This window comes from Lepidochelys olivacea (assembly GCF_965140295.1).
Source record: "Lepidochelys olivacea isolate rLepOli2 genome assembly, chromosome: 4".
Lineage (NCBI taxonomy): Eukaryota > Metazoa > Chordata > Testudines > Cheloniidae > Lepidochelys > Lepidochelys olivacea.
Window position 1 is genome coordinate 51,141,356 of NC_140414.1, and position 26,943 is coordinate 51,168,298.

Below are 26,943 nucleotides of genomic sequence, written 5' to 3' on the forward strand. Positions count from 1 at the left end.
AAATTAATTCTATAAAATAAACAGTTATATTTAGGAGCAACTGGACGACAGATGAACCTAAAACATGTTTTGGAATATTAATTTTCTAGAAGTCTAAGAAGGTTTGCAGTTAAAATTACTTAAATATATATACACATGCTGGCTGAAGCTGATTGAAAAAGAAACTATTTTTTGAGAAACTTTGAAATCTTCTATTTTGCAAGGTTTTAAAGGTGTTTTTTTTTTGTTTGTGAATGTCTCTGCGTCAGGTTTTTTTAAATCAAAATTGCATTTGAAATTGAACACTTTCATTTACTGAACATTACTGAACATGAACTTTTCATTTGCATCTTACAAACATTTCTATTTAACATAAATTATGTTTTTAGTTAGGGAAAAAAGTTGATGATGATTTTTGATAATAAAGTTGATTAAAAATATCCCAAAAAGTTTTGAGAAAAGGAACGTTCTGAAGATGTCAACAATTTGTAAATAAAACTTCATTTTTACATACGGCAATTTTTCCTCAAGAAAACTTTTTTGTAAAAAATGTTGCCCAGCTCTAACAGTAGCATTCTTTCATATTTTGGATTGCTTACCCATTACAAAGTGCAATGCTGCAATGCAGAAACAAAAGTGTTTATCAGGCAGGAGAAGACTAGTTCAGAACAATCAGAATTTTCACTAAAAGGTCAAGCGAAACCTTTTAGAATCCTGGTAAACCTTTATTTAAAGGCTTCTTTTGGTGGCAGGTTTCTTTAAGGGTAAGGTCAAAGCAGACCAGTCTACCCTATCCCTTCAATACCAAATCTGTCCCCTTCCAAATATATCAGTGTTTAACTACACAATATGCCTAGAGATCCCACCACAGACAGTATTTGTATTTGTCACGTGAGAAAAATAATCATATTATGAATATGTGAGTGTATCACATTATTGAGACAATCTTTCCATCCTCACAACTCTGCAATGCCCGAAACATCTTAAAGATGAATAAAAGAATAATTTAGAGGACATGTGGTTTATCTGTGAAGACTGAGACTATCCCATGGATATAATCACAGGCAGTGATTATGGTATTCACTTTTCCTAAGTACAAACTTTCTTAATTCTTGGAATTGTTTGTTTTTGTTTTTTTTACAGTTGTTGAATCCTTTTTTCTGAGTAGTGAGACTAAAGACTATCTCGAAGTGGAACTTTGCCCGTAAGTTTTGATTTGTAATACTGATGATGCATTGTTGATGTTTCTCCTCTAAATCCTTGTTCTTTGTAACCTTTATGTTCAGAGGTATTGCTGATTTTTTTCTTTTTTTGTTTTTTGTAAGTGGCATACTGTACATTGACGTTGGGGGTGTTAGTTTCAGGCATTAACTATTTTTTAATGAAACCAGTTTATATACGGGTGTAACTTATGACAGGGAGAACTGGAGGCCTGAGTGTGAGTGAGGGGAATATGGAGGTGCTGCACTTGGAGAGGAACAGTCAGCGGCTAGATGAACATAAGATGACAAGTCAGGACTGGTGCTGCAGTAGGGCTTGTGGGGTGGGTAGCGAAAGCTAGCTTGAGTAGTTAAAACTTTATTCCAATTTTACACCCTTCTTGATAATTCTATTTGAAGTACATTGCTGTCCCAGCTCTTACATATATCTTACTGTGCATATTATGTGGACCTCAACATTCTAGGTTGTAATTTGTTTGCAACCTTGGATCTTGTAAAAGGACTCCCCCGCTGCACTCCCAACATCACCTCTGCTCTTAGTAACACAGATAAAGAACAGAGAAAACTTTACGCAGGCAGCAGCTTGGCCATAGTATGAATAAACCTGGAAGGATTTCCCTCCCCACCGCCATTGTTTTATGCTGCAGAGAATTCCAGCAGCTTTATGCCTTAAATTAGGCATACAAAGAATGCTAATTACACAGGAAAAGCTCCAGTCCATAGGTAATGAGAAATTATTGAAAAGGAAATGCAGTGATATAAAAAGGAGTTTAAATATCTTAATGTTTTCCAGAGCTTGGTAGCTAAAGCTGGTCGGGAACTCTTTGACAATTTTTTTGATTAGAAAATGCAAATTTATTGAAACAAAAACTTTTTTCAGACCGTATTGGGTATGATGAGAGTTTCTCAGGTCCAGGACAGGGGCAGGGGAGAAAGAGAGAGATCCCAAAACAGCTCAGTGGTTAGGGAACATATCTAGCCTCTAACCACTCGGAGAATCTAGGGCCTCTCTATCTCAGCAAAAAATGAACCTTGGTTTTCCTCTGCATCAGAATGGAATCAAATGTCAAAACCTCAACATTTTTCTCAAAATGGAATTCTTGTTTTCCAGCCAGTTCTAGTGACAGCTATTTTATCAAATTTTTCTCATCCATGGGCCCAGAGATCTTTAGATTCTTTTGCCCCCATAACCCATAAACCCGAGAGACTAAAGACTCAGAATGTTAGTTCATCCATGAAAGCTCTTGGCTTGTCACTCAAAGATTATCTTTATTAATTAGAAAAATTGTCTGCTCCATTTACACTTAATGAAACATATCCTGTATTCCTTCCCACGTATGGAAAACTGCTTCTGAGTCACAGCAAATGTGTAATCACTTATTTTTTAAATTTAAAAAATGTGAAGATTTATATAAACTATTAATAGTACTGCTCTTGAAATGAGGCATTTATATACACTGCATAATGACGGGTTTATTTAGAACTCTTACTGCTTGTGGCTTGGCAGCCAGCTGTAATCTGACTAATTAATTCTGGTCATAAATGTGGGGTTGTTTATTTAAAAAAAAATTCAGGGGCTAAGTGCAATATTTAATTGTTTGTTACTAGAAAAAATAATGCTAGTACTACCTGTTTCTTGGGGGGTGCTAATTATGGTTTTGATGTATCTTAGCACGTGCCATATTACAAATTAAAATAATGAATAGGGAATGGAGAGATTACCACATTAGAAGTCGGGCAAAAGACTCAGATGTTATCAGAAGCCACCAGATTGATACTTAGGCAGCTCATAATTGCATCTAGACCCTGAAGATGCTTTGTATCATGGTGATCTATTTATTTTTATTGGCTTTATATGTAACATATGGAGATTCTTGGTAAAAACTTAACCACTCCACTGCTTACAGACCTACAATTAACTTTCAGCAACAAGTCAAGGACCATGTGTTCCTATGTGTTTGTAGGTTTTTTGAATTTTTTTTTTGCAGGTTCAAATGATCAAAAGTCTTATATTAAAAATTTTAATTTTTCTGAGACATCATATAGATTTAAACCACAAGAGAGACTGGCATTAAGCTTTCTTAAAAACACATAATGTAGGACGAAAATCAGGGGGATGAAATGGTGAAAGCTAAGAATGTTAGTGTGAGGTGGGTTAACCCAACTGCTGCTGCCTCTTCACCATTTTTCCAAAAGTGAGCATTCTTGAGTTGCATGTACATGCACATTTCATCTGTCTTTAAGCATACATTTTTCAATTCATGACTATGAGATGGTCACGCATGATGAGCAGTAACTCACTCCAGAAATATTCCCCTAGGAATCAGTGGGGCTATTGGTGGCACTACGCAGCATAAGTAGGAGTATGCAAATTTGGACCTTAATGAAAACAATCTACTCTAGATGTCCAGTTCGCAAATTTCAAGTTCCATTCCTAAGTTCGTTAATTCAAACCTCTGTTGTTATTTCCAGAGTACCCAGATAGAAATATGCCTTGTATGTCATTTTACTTATTTCAATAATGTATATATTTTTAAAAATCACATAAAATCTTCAATCCTAATTCTGAAAATTTTGGGCCTGATTCTGTGAGTTGCTTAGTACCTTCTGCAGGTTGCCACGCACCCTCAAATTTCATGGGGTTCTCTTGCGTGAACTGAGGGTGCTCAGTGTCTCACAGGTTCAGGGCCCATTATTGTAAATGAAACACTGCAAATATTGTATCAAATCCATAGAGGCACAGCATTTTAAAAAGCATACAATATGCTGCAAGTTGTCACCACATCTGGATCAAGCTGTATTATTAACTGTGGGTCTCTACACAACTAACTAGAACATATTAATTAAAATATATATAATTATTGAAAGATCAAGCAATCATACATTCTTCATGTTTACAGAGAAGGGGGAGTTTGTTTACTGAGTTTGTAAACAGAGGTTTGAGTAAATGGAAGTTATTTATTTAACACTGACATAAATGACAAAGATATATCTCTCTCTATGTGAAACAAGATGTTACATTGATTGTGGGCTGGTAGGATGTTGAAATCTCACTATCTTTGGGGCACTTGTTTATAGAATTCATCACAGATTATGTACAATGTGATGAACATTATTTAAATGAATCCAAGCAGCTGGTCTTTAAATTGATTTTCCTATGTAGTAATTAACTTCTGATGTAGCAAAAAAGTTAGATGATGAAGTTTTGATTTATTCTCTTTGTCTAGACATAACTTAAATTTGGGTACCATTTTAATTTGAACTGATTACTGTTGTAATCTATTCTAATGGGGATAAAATAGACCACTGCCTTTAAAGTGTGTGAATGCATATGTTGTCACTTCCATTACCAGTGGGAATTAGGACTGATCAGTCAACTTGACTGAAGTCTTCAGGGAACAAGCTTCTGACTAGTTGAAGATGAGATTAGATGTTACATTAAATTCTTCAATATTTTACAAGGGAGGACTCTGAGCTAGTTATGGAATTTGTTTTGACATTATAACTGAAATTCTCTTTTTTTCTCATGTTTATCTTTGGCTAGGCATGGACAACATCTTGTATTATTGCTCTCTGGAGGAAACTGTTTTGAAGTGAGTAATGTTTCGCAGAAATATTTAACAATGAAATGAAAACCAAAACCAGCTTTGGTTTTTTTTTTAAGTACTTGTTATAGTGTTTTCCCTTGTACTCAGTTGCTTGTAATAGCTGTTCAGAAAATAAGATTTCTTTCATCACTAATTTTGCTGTTTTTCCACTTGGCAATATTATTATTTTTGATCTTTGTGTTTTAAGGAGCACAGATGAACAAGGGTCTTTTATTTATTACTTTATTTACTCTGACCTCAGTGATGTCAGAAAAGTTCCAGGGACAGGGATTTTAGGGCTTGATTCTGCAAGGTACCTCCTGCATGGTACCATTTCTCCTCACCTCTGAATGATGTATCTCACAGAAGGGACTCTTAGCACCTTACTGGTCAGGAATTAGCTTGTGTTCCCTCTGCAGGCTGGTTTTATAGCTTAGAACAAAGATTCTCAAACTGTTTCACAGGATGGACCATATATTATTAGTAAGGTTAAGATTTTTGTCACAGTTATTTTTAGTAAACGTCAGGGACAGGTCACGGGCAACAAACAAAAATTCATGGAGCCCCTGACCTGTCCCTGACGTTTACTAAAAATAACTGTGCAAGCCGCGTGGCAGAGGTGTACAGTCTTGGCTGTGGCCCCCGCCACAGGGCAGGAGCGAATGGCCCCAACTGTGGCCCACACCAGAGGCCACAGGGCAGAAACGCGTGACTGTGGCTGTGGCCCCTGCTGCAGGGCAGGAGTACATGGCCCCGGCTCTGGCCCTGCTGCAAGCATTGGGGCAGGAGCGCACGGCCCCGGCTGCGGCCCCAATGGCAGGGCTATGTGGGGAGCATAGCCCCAGTTCCAGCCCTGGCTTCAGCTGTGGACAGCTGAAGCTGAAGAAGTCACAGAGGTCCAGTGAAGTCACGGAATCCATGACTGCCGTGACCTCTGTGACTAAATTGGAGCCTTAATTATTAGTGAATTTGTTTTGTGGACTATCCTTCACTCCCCACCTTTCCAGTTCATAATCTTTAAACTACAGCTATTATCTACATAGCGAGTATTGTTAGAGAAGTATTGAATGCCTTTTTAGTGGTCTCCAATGCACTATAGTATTTGGAAACAAACAGGAGATCCAACAGCAAGTGACCAGCCAGCTTTCCACAGACTACCAGTAAGTGTTCTGTGGCCTACAGATTGGAAATCTTTGACATAGAACATAAAATATTGTGAACTAAATGCTCAAAACTAGGTGCCTAGGTTGTTATTGCAGAAATAGGCACACATGAGTGAAGATAGTGAAGATTTACATAATTTACCTGTTTTCAGCTGTGTGAAAAAGTGAGGTACAGATCCTGACCCTAGCTGTGCACTCACACAAGGGAACAAAAGTGGGCCTGCGGTAACCGTTGATTCACCTGTGCCTGCTGCTCATAGTGTGAAAGAAAGAGCAACTACCACCAAGATGCTATTCCTCTTCCTGTAAAGGGGAGTGGATAATTGGTTAGCAGAGTCTGGGAGTGGGCAGAGTCTTGGTTCTGCCCCCTCAATGTGTTGGCCAGCACATCTGAGATGGCACACAGAGGAAAGTGAGCTGCTCCAGAGAAAGGGATGGTGCAGTTTACTTGTCCGCTAGAGGAAGGGGGAAGCAAGGAAAAGAACTGAAATATTCCTGGGGAAGATTATTAGGGGAGGATTGTAAGATTACTGTCTACCCCTGAATATTGATGGTTTTCCTTTTAATGTTTGCAATGGAAAAGTCTGTTCAGGTGATCCTGAAAAGAAAAGAGAAATTGAGTTTGTTCAGTTTTTTACTCTTTATGGTGTATAGAGAAGACCTAGAAGTGTTGCTTTATTTTTAATATTTTTCCTGCTGTTTTTAACCTTAGAAATATTAAAGTCTAACCTTCTCTAGTGTTAAGAAAATAGGAAAACAGGAGCTGCTATACTTGTTCTGACCAATAGTCTATCTAGTCTAGTATCCTAGCCGTGACAGTGGCCACATCATAGTTATTCTGTGATCAACCAATACACCCTGATCTTTCCCTGCCTCTGTCTCGTCCAACTGATAAATCCCCAGTTTATAGCAAAAATTCTTGTTGTTAGTTCCTAAGTGCATGACCTTGCACTTTGTACTATTAAATTTCATATCTTTCTGTCTTCTTAATTTTAAAGAGGTGTTGTTGGTAAACTTGTGGGGTAGCTCAAAGTGTATTAGGAGCTCCCTTAGCCGCTAGATGAATTGACAGGTGTGCTGAATCTTTTTTCCAGTTGATATAAGGTAATATAGGGCGAGTTAATGAATAGGAACAAAATACAAATGATTTTTAACAACCTGAATAAAGACCTCTTCCCATCTCAATTAATCAGGTTTACTGAGCTATCACAATAATGGGTCCAGTACAAAATAGATGGGTAAGATACATGCTCCAATGTCTGAATGCTATCAGTTTACCAGTGCTTTTCCCTCCCACCCCCGCCAGCTTGTACTGAAAAACCAAACAAATTCACAACCTTCCAGACTTTCAGTTTCTTTATGAAATATAAAGAAAATGATACAAAGCTATATCTTTCCATTGCAGATAATCTTTAAAGGAGATTTAGATTCTTATTTAGGTGCTTATATGGGAACTGAGCACTTTTGAAAATCTGTCTCTCATAGACTAGTTTTGATTGATTCATTTCAGAAAGGACCACTGTAACATATCCAGACTTCCTTAAGCTCAGGAAGTGCATATTGTATAGGGATATGATGTTCATATTCTACATTATATTTTAATTTGTTTTTTACTACTTTGTGGTGGCTGAAAAAGAAATACAATAAAAACAATAGTTAAAATATGTTTTAAAAAAGGAAAAATCCCTAAGGCTCTTTTCTGAAAATGAAAACATTTAAAAAATTACTATAAAATATGTTTTCTCACTGTACAGGATTTTTTACAATGAGAATAAAATAATGTTATTTCTCAATATAAGTCCTAGGAAAATGCAAAATGGTGTTCATTTTACCCCTGTTGCTCACTTTGCCAACTATTTCACTTCATGGTAGGGCTCTGTCTGAGGAATACTAGCTTCAAGATTAAATACAGGTCATTTGTTTTTAAAAACGATTTAAAAAATTTAGAATAATCATGGTAAAATAATTTCTGTAATATCTTTTAAAAATTAACGGATTTTCACTTCTTTTGTTTTTTACTGACAGGTTTGCAAATTGCAATCACTGCTCTCTTTATCCTCTTCCCCTGCTGTTTTTTTTTTCTTGGTGGTAATCAGGGATAAAGTAAAATTTACTATCATTTGTGTTACTGCCTGTAACATAAATCATAGTAATAGTACAGTTTATTTGAGTAATACCTGTATGCCTGCTAATCAGTTGTAAATTGGTTCCATGGATGTAACTATCAAATTAATAATAAAAAAAATTCACCACTAGACACATTCTTACATCCAAATTTCAGTTACACTATGTAAGCGACTGAGGTCACTTTAGACCTTTTATTTCTTTTTATTAATATTTAAATACTGAGCAGTCCAATATCACTTGAAATCCTTGTGTTGCACATATACTTTTACTGTTGGCTCACAGTGTCAGTTAACTGAACATTGCACTTAAGGCTTCTGTTGAGTTGAACAGGATTTCTGTCTTGCATGAAATCTTTGGCAGATGGATTTTGTAAGGTCAATACACTGTAGTAATGATGTTTGATTTAGCATGAGGCTCTGTATCTTTGTGAGAATTCATCAGAAAATGTTCACCTCCTGTATTGACAAAGGATTTTTAAGGTGAGTAAAGTGCAATTTTAAAAAGTGTTCTTGTAGTTAAAGTCCCAGTCCTGCTCTTGTTGAAATAAATGGCAAAACTCCCAGATCTTGCCCTGGGGAATGAAATATGGCTAATATTTAAGCAGTGATGGCTGATGGGTTATTGACCAGCTGAGTGAGGAGCCTTAACGTTCATGTAGCCCCTTGTCTCCTGCAACTGGTGTTTCACTTCCAGGAAATGACCAGTCCAGAGATTGCTATTGTAAAAAGGGACTCTGTCAACATAAAAATCACATGTATGTTGTTACAGACCTGTTACAGGTATTCTAACACCTAAGATTACTATAAATGAGGCTAAAGAGAGAGTGAGACTTGTTTTGTTTTGTCGGATTGTTTATTGTGTACATACTTGACCTGTATAATCAGTTTCATTGTTTCCCCTGTAGAGTCAGATAGTTCATCAGATCATCCAGTTATGTTTGGGTCTTTCACAGGGTAACGGGAGAGAGAAATTTCAAAACCAAGGGTATGATTTTTAAACCATAAACACTGACTGTAGGACTCAGATGGATGTTGTACGTGAAACTACGTTTAACTGATGTTCAATTTGATAGTGTTCCTTTACTTATGAACATTTAAAAATGTGAGGGGGTGGAGAAATAAAGAAATTACTTTTTCATGTTTTGAAAAATTTAACTGAACAGCATATTGCTATGCTTATAGTCTCCTGTTTACAATACTGGTCTTTTCCCAGCAGTGAGAAACAAACTACTTTGATTTTAGGAACAAGTGGTTCTGTTTGTTTGAAGAGGAAAAGTCACTGGGCTTGAGATTCCTTGACATACAATGGCATATATCAGAAGTAACTCCACTGAAGTCAAGGGAGTTACACCAGTGCAAGAGTAATCAGATTATGGCCTATTTATTCTTCCTCACGTCACATCATCTTAAAGGACAAGATGAACATCCAAAGACAGAACATAATTTGACTTAATTCCCTGCTCTGTAAAGACTAGTCCAATAAACAAAAGAATAGTATTGCATTCTCTACAGTCCATTAGTTTGCAATATACAATGGCATGTATAGAAATCTGGACTGCGTAGTAGCAAACTTAAAACATATTTCTTTTTCAAATACCAATGTCAGGTTGATTTAAAATCCACTATAGTCATGGAATCATAGTTCAATTTCTGTACAATGCAGGCATACCAGGAAATGATGCAATGGAAATATAAAGAGTTATGATTATTTTTCAACACAATTCAGTATATTTTCTTTTCATTGACTTGGCTCAGTCGGTTGTAATTGAGGATAATGTATTCTGAAAAATCTTCTTTACTGACAAAAATTACTTCAGAGCATCAAAATATCTTGACCTTTTGTTATTGTGTTCTTTTAAGGAATCAATGCAGGGATTCATTCTCTCTGCATCAGAGTCAGTGACCACATGAATGAGCATGGCTAGTTCCACAATATCAGTCATAGCAATAGATTTCTCAATTGCCAATGAGTAATACCCACAAATGGTAAGATTCTCAGAAAAGAGAAAAAACAAATTCTCATAGAGCCCTGTGTACTACAGTGTAAATGAAAAATACTCCCAACAAACCTATTTTAAGGCAGTGTTAAGCAGAGAATATTACACATACAAAGGACAGGAAATTTCAGAGTAACATTTTTCACATATGTACATTATATTAGCACCTTTTATTACATGGTCACACAATTTATCATTAAAGGTATGGCTGACTTAATTTATCAGCAGCCCTCCTTGCCACCCACCCCTCTGTATGTGTTCCAAGGTCCTTTCCTGCAGTTACTTCCCAATGGGTCTTTATTTTGACAAGAATGTGATAGTTCTCTACTCCTTTAGTAGCTAAGCCAGATTCTACACTATGACTGCCAATTTGTAGGCTTCCTGTCCACCAAATTCTATTATTCTTGTGTTGTGGACATGGCTCAAGAGGCAAGGTGTAGGGGTAAGTGTAATACCCAAAAGGCCTACCAATGACACAGCCATGGGAAGTAGTGAAAAGGTTTGCCAGAAGCTGGGAATGGGTGACAGGGGATGAATAACTTGATGATTACCTGTTTTGTTCATTCCCTCTGGGGGACCTGGCATTGGCTACTGTCGGAAGACAGGATACGGGCTAGATGAACCTTTGGTCTGACCCCATACAGTCTTTCTTATGTTCTTATGGCTGCATGGCTATTGGTCTTCAAATTGTACATGGAGGTCAGAGTGATTTTTCATCAGTACCTCTGATGGCTGCTACTGTCACCAGAAAAAATCTGGGCAGCCCCTGATAGGGTTAATAGGATTATATAGAAATTACAGTAAAAACCTACAGAATTCAATAGAGAAGGATATCCTGTCTATAGGCTTTTGAAATATCCTATATAATTTTACAGGAGAACATAATTTTCTATTGTATTCTGTAAAGTGGTCAAAAATTTGAAGCTTTCTGTAGAAATGATTGAACTTTTCAAAAAAGAATAAGTAAAACTCTGATGCATACAGTGTTGAATCCTGAAAGTCATTCAAATGATTAATCATCAAGTCAAGGAGTCTCCTGATTTTTGAAAAATCTAGTTATTTGAGAAACTGAACTGAAGATTTTAAAAGTGGAAGGGCTGCCTGTCAAGTTGAAGGAGAATTTTCTTTGGTTGTAATTAATGGGTTTACTTGTAATCTTTCAGCAATAATCAGGGGGACAATAGATATACTGTGTTCCACAAACTCTTTTTTCTTAGACTTTCATCCAATTTCAACTACAGTCACTGTTCTCCTTAGTTTTAAAGATTTTTAGCTCAAATTTGAATGGGAGCTGGCTTTAACCTCACTCTGTACCTTTCCATAATAAGAATGAGTATAACCCTGCTTTAGCAAGCCGTTAGCTACTGACTATTCTGAATGGTAACAGTCTGTGCCTTGCATAATGTATAAATCCAAGAATACATGCACGCACACACAAATGTGTTACCACTTTATTAGACCATTGTACAGATGATGAGTAGAAAAGTTGAAAGTAGTATTGTCCAGAAAGAGTGTTGAATGATCTGCAGAGAAGGGCTGCACTCTTTGGAGGGTATATAAACTTGCTATGTAATACCCAAAAGACCTAGCAATGACACAGCCATGGGAAGTAGTGAAAAAGTTTTCAACCTACAGTATCATTAAAAACAATTAAAAGATAATACACTATCGGTGTCCCACTGAAAAGGAGTTTGTGAGCCTGTTTCACAATCGTTGTCACTTTAGAACAGATGTCCCCAAACTTGGGTCCCCGGAGCACTGGCTGGTGGTCTGTGGAGAGCTTGCTGGGTGTATTGTGCTGGCTTCTTTACATTTTTACAACTAAAAATACTTTGCTTTACTTCCTAATGTTACTTTTCCACATAAGTGGTTGCTGTAGTTGTCAGAGACCTATGTTTCTCAAAATGTGAGGGAAGTGTTTTGTGCCATCTCAGATAGGAGGGAAGTGGTCTGTGGGAATGAGAATAGCAGGGGAATTGGGATTTGGAGGAGAAATGGTACAATTTGTGTGTTAGAATATAGTTCACCTCCCTCTAAAAATGTTTGCTAACCCCTGCCTTAGAATATATATATAGTACATTTTTGAGGAATTCATTCTTTTGGCTCTGATTTTATTTTATTTTCTAGTCTTCAGAATAAGGAACCTGAGTTCCAAATTGTCATCTTCATCTCCACAGGCAGAGGAAATAATAAATAAAATAAATCCATGGATCTCTGCCATGGAGAGGAGTGTAAGTGGAAAGTGCTGTTTCTGTGGCATTGTCCTCTTGCCTCTTCCCCTTCCTCCATGGGACTTGGGAACTGCACATGGGAAGGGCGGGGCCAGGGTAGAAACAGGTGGAAGTAGGGGCGAGGCATTCCCCATGCATCACTTCTTCACCAACCCTATAGAAATTCTATATCAGTTTTTATATATACCTCCTTTACATGGTAGACTGAAGGGAGACCCTGGCGTTCTGGGGAAAATGTCGTGGAACAGACCAGGGCAGCACTATTCCATTAGAACTATGCAGCCATGTAACCCGAGTGAGGCAGTACAGCTGGGACCCTGGAAATATTTTGATAGCACATGGACAGCACCACTCACCCAGGGATTCTGCCTCAATATTAAAATATAAATACACTTTTTCATCTGTGCATCCTTCAAGAAATGAGGTTATACGGACCTGCAGGGATTGATTATTGAGGATTAGATTAGCAGAATCTGTTCTCCTTATCAAAAGCATTACATTCCTTCTGAAGTGCATTCTTAGCGTTACAGCTTGGAGAAAGAAAATAGGTAGTCAATTAAAATGACACCAACTAATCAATGTCAATTTCTGTGACAGAATTCAGTTGTGTTTTGTATTACAACACCTGCACGTGTATCTACTTGTAAAAGTAATACCCAAGAATTCTGTTCCATATGCAGTTGCATTGTTTGCTGCATGAACATATCTTCAGCTGTCTTTGTTTTCATTATTCTAAATTTACATGTCAAATTCATTACTAGAAAGAGATAAAATAATCCATATATTATGGATAAACAATTATGAAATAGTAATTGATATTTTAATGGAAATACTAACAGACTCTTAAATCTAATGTCATTTATAAGTATTCCTTATTATCTAGATCATTAAAAAACACACTCATGTTTGTCTGAAGGTGCCTTAGTTCAACATGTTTAGTGATATTAATTTTATATTTAAATAACAAGGATGTCATTTTGATTTTTTTTTTTTTAATCCTGTGTAAAGAAAGGACTCGACTTGATATTTAAGGCAGACATAAACTGGAACAAATGGAATGGCACAGCACTTATTCCTTGGAGGTATTTCCCACCTGGTGTTGACAAGATGAATTCCTATGCCATCCATGGATCTGGAATTGGAAGAACATATGAGGCACTTTATCCAATACCTAGAGAGGATATTGAACCAGGACAGGGGCCTAATTTGTGAGTACAAAATCAGTATCTTATTTATGCTTGTTTTCTCTTTTGTCTGTGACGACTAATACAGCAAATTTGGGAAATCCTTCCTATTGCAGTGTAATGTGGTGAAAAATACTTTCAGCGTGACACAGCTAGGAATTATGAAACTGCCTTTTGAGTCTCAATCCAAAGCTCCCTGAAGTCTGGAAATGGAAGTCCTTTCATTTACTTTAATAGGGTTTAGATGAAACTCCTAGAGCAGAGGCAGACTGAAAAAATACGTTTCAGCTGATGAGAATACAGAACTTCCTTTTTTAAAAGTGTTTTTCATTCACAATTATGAGAAATGTATATACTAGAGGAAATATAATACCGTGACATACAAACAAACTGTAGAGAGCATATTCCACTAGTTCTTCCCTGTTCATTAATGGATCCAATTCAAGGTTCCAGTACTAATTTACAAAGCCCTGGTTGAACAAAGCACCTAAGCAGGTGCTTGATTTTAAGCACAAAAAGTCCCTTCAAAGTCTCCATTGGCGTTTTTGTCCCAGATGGGTCATGATCTTTTTAAAATTATGGGCTGGATTTGCAGCTCTGCTCTGGCTGCTTTGTGCTGTTCTGGATGCAAAGCGGACATAAAGTCATTTGTTCCAGTATGTGAGGATTCCCCCTATGCAGGGAAATAGGTAGAATAGAACTACTATATAAGCTCCTACTCCACCCTCTCTCCTGACCCCAGAGCAGGACAGAGCTATGCTGTCCCTAAACTTCAGCAATCTTTGCCAAAAAGATTTCTTATGGTGTCTTTACATTGTAGCTGGGGAGCAAGCCTCTCAGCCCAGGTAGATAGGGCTTCAGCTGCCATGCTAAAAATAGTTGTGTGGACATTGTAGCTCTGATGGAGACTCAGCCTAGCCACCCAACTCCTAGGCTTGCTCCCAGCTGCAGTGTAGACATAGTCTTAGAGCCAGAGGTAGCTGGATATAAGTTAGAGGGAGCAGCCTTTGAATGAGTTAATTCTTTTTGGCTTTGTGAGCCAAATGACCTTTAAGTTTTTGGTCACAATTTTGTGTGCTAAATTATTTGTGGGCACAAATGATAGTTTTTTTGATATCTATTTGATTTGTGAGAGCAAAAGCAGAATTTGTGTCCTCAGTAATTTGACCTTGAAATACTATTTCAGTTGGCATAGTTAAAATATTGACATTTACTGCTTGCAGGAGTTACAATGACTAGAGCATTTGTCATGTTTTCTGTTCAAAAGAGAGGGAATCCCACAAATAGAGCTGTGAAAGTGAATACTGAACTGCAATAACTGTCAAGATTTTAATAGCATCTACTATATTTACCCCCAGAAATGATTATGTGCACAAAAGTATAGGGTCCAATGACTGTGTGTGGTGTTCTGAGTGCAGATTTTGGTTCCAGCTCACCTTTGAAGCAAACTGTTTATTTTGAAGTGTATTATTAAAGTGAGTATTGAAACTTGTATTCTTTACTTACAAGTTGCTTTTTTTATTATGCCTGTTTCTCACCAATAGCCATCGTCTGGAGTATTTCAAAAAGTTCAGTCTAAAGTGGATTATGGGAGAGAACTGGGAGCAACCTGCATCAGACCTATGGAAATAGCTTAATCAGTGTCTACAATCAAGTAACTCTCTAAATCAAAAACACAGTTATTAGAAAACAAAACAAAACAAAACAAACCCAAACAAAACACCCTTACCCCCAAATTATTTAAAAGTATATTTTCAAATTGCTGGAATTGTTGTATTGTGTCACAGCTTCAAATTGATGTGGCAATTAAAATAAATAATTTAAGAGGCTGTTTCTTTTGATCATGTTTTGTTTTATATTGATTCTTTTTAACAATTAAATGATAAAAAGGGGATAATGGGTGTTTTAATAACTCTTTTTCAAGGCATTTTTTATCTTCCTAAAACACCTCTTATAAAGTTAATAGAAACCAATTAAATTATTTTAATCTGGCTGTGAAATACAAATGATACTAATATTTGTAAGCTAGACACTAGTGGTGCAGTCAAGAAAAGAGTGTCTAGCCCAGGTAAGCTCTGTAGTCACAAAAGCCACTTCCTAGTGTGGGTGTGGGAGAGAAGTATCCCTGTCTAGCAGCTGAAGGCTATCTAATTATAGCCATTATGGAATTTTTTCCCTTCTCTGGTTTGGAGTCTGACTTTGCAGATTACCATGTAATATATTTCAGTGTGACTTTTGGGAAATACTGTTGGGGGAGTTACTAAAACCAGGTATTATCCTTGATAGAGGAATGTCAGTCTGTTGGATAGATGTTTTTTTAAAGGGACCATGATGCAGACTCATGGTGCTCTCAGAGGATGAAGCTGGAGATCAGCATAAAGACATAAACTAAGGCACTATATCGTGCAATATTTACTTTCACCTCTACAAAAAATTATTCTATTCTCTTCAGGGTCTAATACCACACAGATTACTTTTTTTGGATTATAAGGAGAACTTTTGTTCCAAAACAAAATAAGGGGGCAGGACAGTCACTCAACTCTTAGAGGAAATCTTACAAAAAAAGTACAGAATTTAGACTGTAAAATTTTAGGGCAGATGCTGCCTTTTATTATGTGTTTTGCACAGTGCCCTGCATGATAGGGGACACTGGCTAGGGCTTCTGGGTGCTACTGTAATACAAATAACAAAAACATAATAAAGGAAGTGAAGCTCATATGCATGAGTTCTTTCTCCCCAGACAGCTCCATAACTTGCCACCATGGAGCTTTTCACTTTGGTGCTGGAAAACATCCATGGCAAGCCAGCCTTTCCCCTGGAGCCACATGGATCTCAAAAGATCTGTAGGTTCTAGTGGCTGAAAACTTTGCTGCTTCTACAAAAGATGAATTCCACTCTACCCCACTGAAAGAAATCAGATTAAACTACAGAATGGAAATCTTTCACTGTTGTCAGAGGTGATCTAGTCAATAGAAGATAAGCTGTTAGTTTCAGTAACATCAAAACTAATCATCATTGCTTAAAGTACATAAGCAGAATTGCTGTAAGTGGTCTATTAATAACTACTCTGTTTTGAACTTAGATTTTTATAGATGCCTGGAAGTACTAGAGTTGATTGTAGGGTCTTTTTCCTTTACAAATGTTGGTTTTCAGGGTAATTTTCACTGGACTATTACCGACCATACAAGGTGTCCTGTGCTATCTTATCCAGTTGTCAGGCATTGATAAAATACTGCGATCCACGAAGCAGGTGATAATCAGTCTATTTTCCTGCCTACAGGCATTCCACATCATTTGCTGATTTTAGAACTTTTCAGACTCTAGTAAAGTGGATTTTGGAGTTCATATACCAGTAGTCCTACAATGAGACAAAATGGAAACACAGTGTAGTTAAGTGTATTGCACAGTTATGTGCATTTCTAGAAGCTGGATCAAATATGATCCTGGCTTAAGTAGGCAGAACTCCTCGTGAAATCAGCTCCAGAGCTGAATTTGGCCCAATATCTTTAAAGCCTTCTCTTGCATTCCTTAAAATGTCACCTTAAATGTGAGTTTAGGAACTTTAAATGAAAGTGTGTAAAGTTCTCTTTGCAGAGTGTTATTAACTAGAGGGATTCTGGATTAATTCAACAGCCAGGTCTGTTCTTTCAGCCATAAGCCATGCTGTCAGGGAAACTTAATTACACTTTAAGTGGGATGCAAATGAGTTGTGACACTACATCATTTCACATGAAAGGTTCATTACTTACATTAACTTGCACAATGCTCTCTCCTAAGCATAAGCCTCATTACAATTTTTCTATTTTTTAACATGGTTAAATGTGAGGAGGACTTTTACTTTTAATATGTTCATTCTTAACTGCATGTCCATTTTAATCATTTAAGCTTTAAGCTGTTGCATTTATTAAATCAGTATAAAATGAACCAACATATCCATACAACACACTGAAATAAAAGTCAGATACATCATGTCTGTTCCCACCAGCTCATTCTGAATTCGTTTATCCTTTTTACATGCAGAGCTGTGGCATGTTAACTTGACATAGACATCTATCTTTAGATCTCCTATGTGACTGGCATGTATGCTTCTCTATAGGTGGGTGGGAAGAAAATATCATAGTTTTTAGTGCTATAACCAAAATAATCCTGGGTTGTTTAACAACTTAATAATAATCAATTTAGGATGACCAAAAATTGGTAAGCAGAGAATCAAGGATCAGTTGTTGAGTCAAAAAAGAAAATACCACGTAATCTGCCTTAAATACCTAAGGAGTCAATAAAAATCGGTTGCCTAATAGAGGTTGGTCTTTATAAAGGACCAGTGTGGTAGTACTGGAAACGGTGGGGATAGTTTGAAGTAGTTAAGACAGAAGATTGTCCTTTGGAAGTAGTGCTTTTTATCCAAGTTTCACTGTGCATTTTTTTTCTTCCATCTCTGAATGCTGCATAGTATATTTGTACATTTCCACCCCTCCTCCTATACCTATAGGTTTTTTTAATACCTCTCATATTTTGAGGTGGCAGCAATTCTGGTCCACTGAATTACTTCTTCTTTGCCGAAGTATAGGATCAATATGGAGCAGTGTTATAAAATATATTGTAAAAACAGCTATTCTATCTCTTAGGTGCTGATTTTCAATGTACATAATAAGAAAAGGAGTACTTGTGGCACCTTAGAGACTAACAAATTTATTTGAGCATAAGCTTTCATGAGCTACAGCTCACTTCATCGGATGCATTTTTTCCACTGAATGCATCCAATGAAGTGAGCTGTAGCCCATGAAAGCTTATGCTCAAATTGGTTAGTCTCTAAAGTGCCGCAAGTACTCCTTTTCTTTTTGCGAATACAGACTAACACGGCTGCTACTCTGAAAAATGTACATAATGTGACTAATATATATAAAAATAAATTTAATCAAAGCTGTCCAGCCTCAGTGAGAAAGTTCTGAAAAGTACATTTATGTCAAAATGAAGCAATTCTTTCTTGGACCTATTCGTATATCTGGTAATAAAGTTATTTTCATTACATTTTTGACTAGTTTTGGTCATCAATTAGATAAACCTCAAATTGCAGCTAAAGCAGAGTCATGGAGTCAAGACTCCTGGGTTCTATTTTCACATCAGCCAATAATTTGTTATTTGACTTTAAGCAACTCATATTTTTTCTTGTTGAATTTAGTGCTCATGCAAAATGTTGAGTTTGTCTCCCTGATGATCTTCTGGCAATTGAAGTTCAGTACTTACACACACCAGATATGGAAAAAACAGGGATCAGTGCTAGCTTCCCTGTATTTTCCTGCCTATATGCTTTACTTCTGATCTCAAGGGATGAAATGACCATTCTATTTCCAGGCCCATTCAGGCCCCAATAAGCAAATGACTTAAGTTACATGCTTAGCTTTAAGCATGTGAGTAGTCCCATTGATTTCAATGGGATCACTATGGAATGGGACTCCTTGCTGAAATCCGTGGGACTGCTCATGTGCTTAAACAGCAGGATCTGAGTCATTGGCTTTTTTTTGCTGAGACTGCCAGCAAGGGTGCCTGTTATCATTAATGATGTTTGTGATCTGGACATCTGACTACAGGGAAGTCAACTAACACCAACAAACCCTTTACCTTTAGGCCACTGAAGAGTCATCAGATGGTAGTAACTTCTAATTGGTACTGGATTTGAAATAGAAACCAAGAGACAAAATGTGTCATATACCATTCGCAATCACCTGAACTACCCATCCCTTGGCAAATCACATCTCTCTCTATATATATATATATAAACTTTTTTTGTGAAAGGCGTACTACATTGATTTCTTGCACTGTGACAATTACAAAAATAGATGAGCCAAAAAATGCATAGATGAGCAACTGCTCATTACTTGGTGGTCCATTTCAGTGGAGGGATTGGCAGGGTGAAGAAATAAATGCCTATTACTTGATCAGTATAAGCCCCTTCCTCATTCTTAATTTTCCTATGATTTTATGTAAACAATGATACAATGGGGAACTGCTAATGGAAAATTTATTAGGTAAGCAGTCTCCCTGTGACCTTTCATTTTGTGCATCTTTGAAATAAATATAACAATGGCTCATTAACTGCAAAAGGTCTGCAGTGTTTAAGAGTATCCAAATTGATAAACAGTTTCTCCCCAGCAACAAAATAATGTGCATCTTCTAGAGGGACTTTGAATATCATCAGTCTTTCTCTTTGGTTTTTTTCATCCCTCTTCCATTAGACTATAATATGAAAGTGTCCAGATCTCAGAAGTTTCACACTAATTTTGGAACCCATGTGCAACTGCTTGTTTGTCGGTTTTGTGTTTACATTGCAACTGCCAAACAATATTCCACTGAAGTCTAAATACTCTTGAACCACATTTCTAGAGCTGAAAAATGGCGCATGCTTAACAGTCCTTGTGCCACCAAACCAATTTTAATCTTTCCATTGCTTTGATAATATCTGCATTGTTATATCAGCACTGCTTAAGTTAAAAATGGAACTGGTTGGAAAATGAGGGGGAATATGCCAAAATTTTTCTAAAAGAATTGTCCCTTTTTTGTTGAAAAATTTCTAATTTAGAAGTTCAAAAAAAATTTGATCAGCTCTTGATAAAATATGATATCTTACATTTGAGTTCTTGTCTTCAGGAAACATTGATTTATTTTAGAGCTGTTTTTGGTTCCTGAAAATATCATATTTAGAGATGGCTGTGATTTATAATGTTGTTGTGTAATGCCTTAAATTCTGTGACAACTATTTGGACAGGCAGAGTACAGTAGTGCTGACTACACGGATCGTCCAGAGCCCCAACTCATATGTCCCAATAGCTAAACAATGTACACTGTTGCATTGTCTTTTATGATAAGTTAGCATCATGAAGAACACTGCCACTTTACTGGTCCCTTTCTGAGATAGAGCTGAATTATGATCACAGCCTACAAGGGGTTGGTGACATGAGCTTCAACCTTTCTGCAGAAAGTGGAAGAAAGTGTTCCCAGGCAGGCATGGAGAGGTGAAGATAACAATAAACTGTCTTGTAAACCCAGTTGCTTTTGCTCTATCCCAGAATCTGTTAGTCCAGCATGGGGAATTACCATCTTATTTCACAGAGGCACAACTAGGATCCACTAAGAACAAGCCAAACAGAGGACCAGAAGCACAATTCACTCCATCCAAGATTTTAGCCCATTCACTCAAGAAATAGTTGTAGAAGTGCTAATGGTAATTAGGACCACCACCTATGGTTTAACACTTGGATAGGAAAAGATAGTAGAGAACAGCTGGGACTCCTATTAAAATCAACTGTCAGTACCTCCTTTGGGTTTAGATTGTGCCTTTTAAGCACTGCTATGTGTAAGGGGCAATGTGTAGGTGGACCAGTCTCGGAAAAGGCCCAAGGAGGAACTGTGACTCAGAGTCACAATTCCCTCTTTGTGCCAAGAGGAAAATAATTTGCTACAAGTCCATTACAGATGCAACATCTTCCCTCTCACAGCAGCTCAACTCTGCTGGCTGGTGTACTGGGGCAGAGGTTGGCTCCTGTGCCTTCTTTCTCCCTTCTCCCTCAAGGGAAGTAGTGGCTTCATGCATCCTGCTCTTTCCCCTGTGCCTAGAGCAGAGGTCCATGCAGGAGAGGCAGGGAGCAGGGGTGATGTTGAAATGATTATTTATGCAGGCTATTATCAAGACACTAATTTAACCATAAATTCCTTTATTAAATCCAAAGGCCAAATCATATTTATACAATTGCTATAATAATGTCTTAAAGCCTAAATAATAAGCAATTTACTACATCCAAACAGTAACAAAACGTTTATAATTATTTGATCAAGATACTTACAAATGGACAGAATCCAGGGGTGCTTACACCTATATTGGTCGGCTCCAGCATATTCAGGCAGGTATTAGCAAGGACCCCCTTAAGAGTCTACTTTTACACCCTTTAACAAGTGATGTCATTGCGAATTGCTGATTTCAGCTAAAAACCAATCAGCGATAGTTCACCCTTATTTCCAGTCTTAATCCAGATAAGATTTATAACCTCCTTTATTCATAAGGTTTTTCCTCCCTATCTCTTCCCTTCCTTCATGCTGTCCAACAGTTTTTCATTTGTGCTTTAGGCTCACATAGATCTTAATTTATTCAATTCCACTGGTGTGTGGGGTGGAAAGGACCATGTTGGCTCTTTTAAAGACAGATTCTGTTTGTCTTATTTAAAACCTTCTGCAATCACTACTATAGGTCAGAGGCCTTGTTAGAAACTTCCTCTTCTTTCATTAGCTTTTCTTTGAAGCAGACGTCCTCCCTACTGATTTCCTTCTGGCCTTAGAACTCATTACTTTCAAAGCCTTTCTTTTACTTGCTAGTTGGAGCATTTCTTTAAAATGCATATTTCTTTAACCAAACTTAACTCTAATTTTATATTTATTCTTCAGGGGCATTACTGCCCCTTTCACCTCTATGCCATTTATATACATTGAATTTTTCCAGTATTTAGGTAGGCCAGTGGTGGACTGGTGAGAGACTGTATGGTGGATCAGAGAATGATAATGAAAACTGGAGAGGAATTTGATGCGGGTGCAAATGATTTTATGGGATGAGATGAGAAGTGACAAGATTGAACAGGGAGTGCAGACAAATCAGAGCACAAAGGAGCTAACATAAATTAAGCCTGGAGGAAGAGACAGTGTATTCATCTATTAATTGTATTAAGTAATCCCCATTCTTAAATAAATGGATGATAATAAAATTACTTCATATTTTCCCTCTCGTAGACATAACCATGTTAGTATTTATTCAGCTAGTATGAAAAAAAAGTTTTTAATATACATAAACTTTAAGGTAAATTTTGGGATATTATTGTAGAGTGGGATTTTTAAAAGTGCCTAAATGACTTAGCCCAAGCCCCATCAAAAGTCAGTGGGACTTATGATCCTAAGTCATTTAGGAGCTTTTGAAAATCCCACCCAAAATGTGAAAATATAAAAGTTACAACCTTCATCTCCACTGCTCTGTACCTATGCAGTCACCTAAACCAATGCAATATGGATTTAAATGCTACCATTCTAATTTGGTAGCAGTTTAAACCCACTTTGCACAGGTGTAAATGGCTACACACAATAGCAGAGAATCAAGCTCTGCATGTTCACATTCTGAGCAAAAAGAGGCCATGTCTACACTACGAAGTTTGGTTGATGCAAGTTACACTGATGTATAGCCACTGACTGTAGTATGTCATTCATGTGCATGCATACTTGGGTACTTATATAAGTGCTGTGTGTCCTCCCGGCAAGTGGTTGTGTCAGTGTAAAACATGGTGCACCATACTTAGGTATTTTAGTGTGCCCTGCACTGCTGTACAGCTCAATGCCTTGTAGGACATTTTTGTAGTGCTCTGTGGGATGCTGCCATTTTGCCCAGAGATTTCTGGGAGCTAGAGGTTAAGATCCCACCATGCCACTTTCTCCTTCCCAAAATGCTTGTTCCATCCCATAATTTTCATGCCATTGTTTAAAGATCCCACACTCCTACGTGCTGCTTGTTGGTCTTCACCATCTCTCTGGCAGAAGCACGGACTCTGCACAGCCCAGCATAATTCTTATGAATGTTGCTGACTCAGGATGCACATGTCTTCTGTATTTGCAGAACTTGAATGAGTACTACTACAACTGGCTGTGCGATGGAAAAGATGTAGAGATGTTCAAGTACAAGAACTGGATTGCAGATGGACACTGTGGAAAAAAAATGCCAATTTGCTGCTGGTATGCACAGAGTAGCTACACACAGTGGATTGCCACTTCTGGGGCAGAGCAAGGAGGGCTGATTGGTTTGTAATGCAGATTTGGATGGTGATCAGTGGCTGCAGAATTTTCGGATGTGACAGGTCCCTTTCCTGGATCTGTGTACTGAGAGCGCCCCAGCCCTCCAAGGATACCAAAATGAAAGCTGCATTGACCTTGGAGAAATGAGTATCCATCATGCCTTGGAAACTTGCAACGCCGGATTGCTACCAGTGGGCAGTTTTCCTATCCTATGGGGTTCTATTAAAGGAGTTCTTGAGACCTCTCCTGAGCCTCAGGGCTTCCTTTGTGCTCCTCCACCCTCAGTTCCACACGAACTAGTGAAGCTGCAAGCATGCCACTGGACATGGCAGAACAGGGTGATGCCCAGTCCTATCCCGACTTGAAGACCTGTCCTTTAGCCAAGTCAAAGATCCTAATAAAATTCTCCAACTTCATTGAAGAGCTGAGCCGGGTCTATACCCAAGTGGCAGTTGTCAATGGCGAAATAGTGGAACCCATAAGAAGCTGAAGTCTTCCCTCATTTTGAAATTCAGGGTAACCACCTAATATCACCTTGAGAAAGATTACAAGGCAGAAGAAATTCAGACTCAGCTCACAGGCCTCAGGCCAATGGAAAAGGCTTCCCTGATTCCCCTCCGGCTGGTGAGCATATCATTCCAATGCACTGGGATGGACGTAGCTGGGCCCTCAAAAAGAGCACTATAGTCTACCAGTACATTTTGGTAGTTGTGAACTGTGCCCCCTGAGTATCCTGAGGCCACACTCTGCACTCTATGGATGCCAAAGCAGTCACTTTATGATGATCTTTGCCCTCATTAGGGTATCACAGGAAATTATACTGGACCAGGGAACAAACTACATGTCCTAGACAATGAAGCAACTCTGTGAGATTTTGAAAATACAAACCCTCTGAATGTTAGTCCACCATCCCCATACAGATGGGCTGGGGGAATGGTTCAACAGAACCCTAAAGAATATGCTAAGAAGGTTCATCACTATGGATATCTGACACTGGGACCAATTACTCCCTCTCCTCCTGTTTGCCATATGAGAGGTGACACAACCCTCCACTGTTCTCTTGCCACTTGAGCTATTATACAGGAGACAAGCATGAGGGATTTTGAACCTTATTCGGGAGATGTTCGAAGAACTGTCACCTTGAACGGATTATGTGATACAGCACATTCTTAACCTTTGGGAGAAGCTTGAAGCTCGTTCACCAGGGAGAAAGCTCCCAGAGAGAAGCCTGTAATAAAGGGGTCCACCTTCAGGTATTTCAGCCTAGGGATTAGGTTCTCTTATTACTTCCCAGTGTAGAATCAAAGCTCCTGATCTGCTGGTAGAGGCCTTATGAAGTGGTACAACCAGATGGATGGAAACTCCAACCAGTTTGCCATGTGAACTTTTTAAAGCTATGGCAGGCTCGAGAAAGCCTGTTCATAGCCCCCCTACTTGCTATATAATGTATGATCTTTGGAGGAAAATAGTTGCTTGCAGAATCCTCTTTTATACTTTCTAATTGCTTTTCTTGTTTTAAAATTTGTAACATTGTGTAAAACAGAGAAATTGAACCCCTTTTTTCAATTTTGTTGTGCAAAAATTAATTACTAGACATCTATTGTTACTGAATGTAAATCTTAGCTCTCAAAGAGCATGAAGCTGTTCAATTTTAAGAATAACTGAACTGTGTTTAATGTAGTCAGAGAGAAAAAATGTCTTCAAAAAAAAAGTCAGGATTTTTGAAGGCCGAGATATTTAAAGATATAGGCATTGCTCCGTTCAGGAGCCTCAATCTCATTTTCAAAGGGCTTTAGGCATTTAGGAGCCAAAATCCTGTTGACTGTCTAAATCCCTTTTGAAAATGAACCAGCTTGGCATTGCAACACTGAGTGAGTCACACCTAAATACCTTTAAAAATCTGGGCTTGGATGCCTAGAAAGGTCTGACAGAAAGTGAGAGGCAAAGCTTGCTTTACACATCAAGGGTGGGATTTTCAAAAAAAGCTCATTACTGGCCTGTCTGTGGTCTGATTGGAATCAATATTTTACTGGAGTGGCCTAACAGATAGGTCACTTTTGAAAATCCCAGCCCAAACTCGTTTCAGAAATTATTGACTAATGTGTAAGCGCAGTTTCTCCATATGACTGAATTGAGTCTGAATAAATACTAAATTAGAATGATTATTATTCAACTAGTTAGCAACCTGAAGCTCATTTGAAATGATCAGATGTAGAATGAACTAGGTCAGGTGGGAATGAAACAAAATAGTAAATAAAAGAACGAAGCATTCCTACCTGACAATGTCAAGGTTGATTGCCTAATGTGTAATGACCTTGTGCCAGAAGATCAAACTCTAGAGCTTGGAACAATGTTTTACACTTTGTAAGAAAACTGGCTATAAAAATATTTCTAAACAACAATGTATTGGGGAAAATGAACCATTGTAACATGGCATTCAAAACTAATAATCTCTAGAGCTAAGAATTATTACTTAAAAAAAAAAAAAGACTGTTCAGACATATACAGGCCTGTACATAGAGCAAGTTAGAAAATCAGTACAATTGGGAGGAAAATAATGGTTTAAAACATATTGAAGGAAAAGAAAGTATCCCAATAAATCATCTGTCAGTGTAGATAATAGAATACTGCATCATTTTCTATCAGCTAGAATAAAGGTTATACACAGTTTCTTACTTCCCAAACAGTGTGATCTTGCTGCCATATTTAATATTAGCTTCCATTGTGACTGTGGGCCAGATTGTAACTCTACACTATTGGACATAGAGGGGTATAAGATCCCTAATAAATCCCCCTGTAGGGTCTCCATTCATCTCAGCTGCAGGTGCAGTAGGAGGAGATGGAGGAGAGAGTAGGAGCTGCACATCTGTTACTTCCCCCCAGCCTAGGTTGGTAGAGTAGACTGGGAAATGGGCAGCACTTTGGCTCTGCCCCCATAATGCATTGGCCAATACAGCTGGCACCAGAGAGCTGAGTAGGAGGAGGAATTAATCCAGGGGTCCCCAACGCGGTGCCCGCGGGCGCAATGGCACCCGCTGAGGCAGTTGTGTGTGCCCACAGGACACTGCGCAGCCGAAATGCCGCCGCCGAGCGCGGCCACGGTACAGCTACCCTCCAAAATGCCACCGAGAAGTGTTGCCGTTTCTCGGCGGCATTTTGGCGGCGGGGTGTCTGGCGCCCACCACAGTCTTCTGGGAATAGGAATATGCTAGAGAAAGGTTGGGGACCACTGTATAATCTATTACTGATAAGTGTCTGGAAGGGATGAAATTGTGACTTGGATTCCTCCTGAGGTAAGGCAGCAACCATTGACAAAGCAGTGACTATAAAGGCACAATCTACCCTTGTGTGTTTTTTAACGGAAACACTTTCATACTTTTCTGTAATTGGTTGTAATAAGTTCTGAAGACTCTAAACAATGTCATTGTATTTAATAATGATAGTAAAGCCTCCACAGAGGCTTTGGAGAGACAATGGCAACTGAAAGAGGGAAGAATACAATTTTCCCAGCAAACATAACATGTTGACTGCAAATATTATTCAAAGCATTCTGAATAAAAACAGTAGTATAAATGGGTAGCTTGTCTAGCTTTGAATACTATGATGTTAAAAATCACAAATATTTACATTTGAAAGA

At 38.0% G+C, this 26,943-nt stretch overlaps 1 protein-coding gene across 2 annotated transcripts in view; it reads left to right on the forward strand.

The window, feature by feature from the left end:
* Positions 1–15,213, forward strand: part of LOC311519653 (UPF0462 protein C4orf33) — a 63,876-nt gene extending 48,663 nt beyond the window's left edge. For both annotated transcript variants that reach the window (XM_084626369.1, XM_084626368.1), the window contains exons 3-6: positions 1,123–1,183; positions 4,744–4,792; positions 13,312–13,511; positions 15,032–15,213. In XM_084626369.1, coding sequence (XP_084482495.1) covers positions 1,123–1,183; positions 4,744–4,792; positions 13,312–13,511; positions 15,032–15,119 — 398 coding nt within the window. In that variant the 3' untranslated portion in view covers positions 15,120–15,213. The remainder of the gene's footprint in view (positions 1–1,122; positions 1,184–4,743; positions 4,793–13,311; positions 13,512–15,031) is intronic.
* Positions 15,214–26,943: the final 11,730 nt, after the last annotated feature.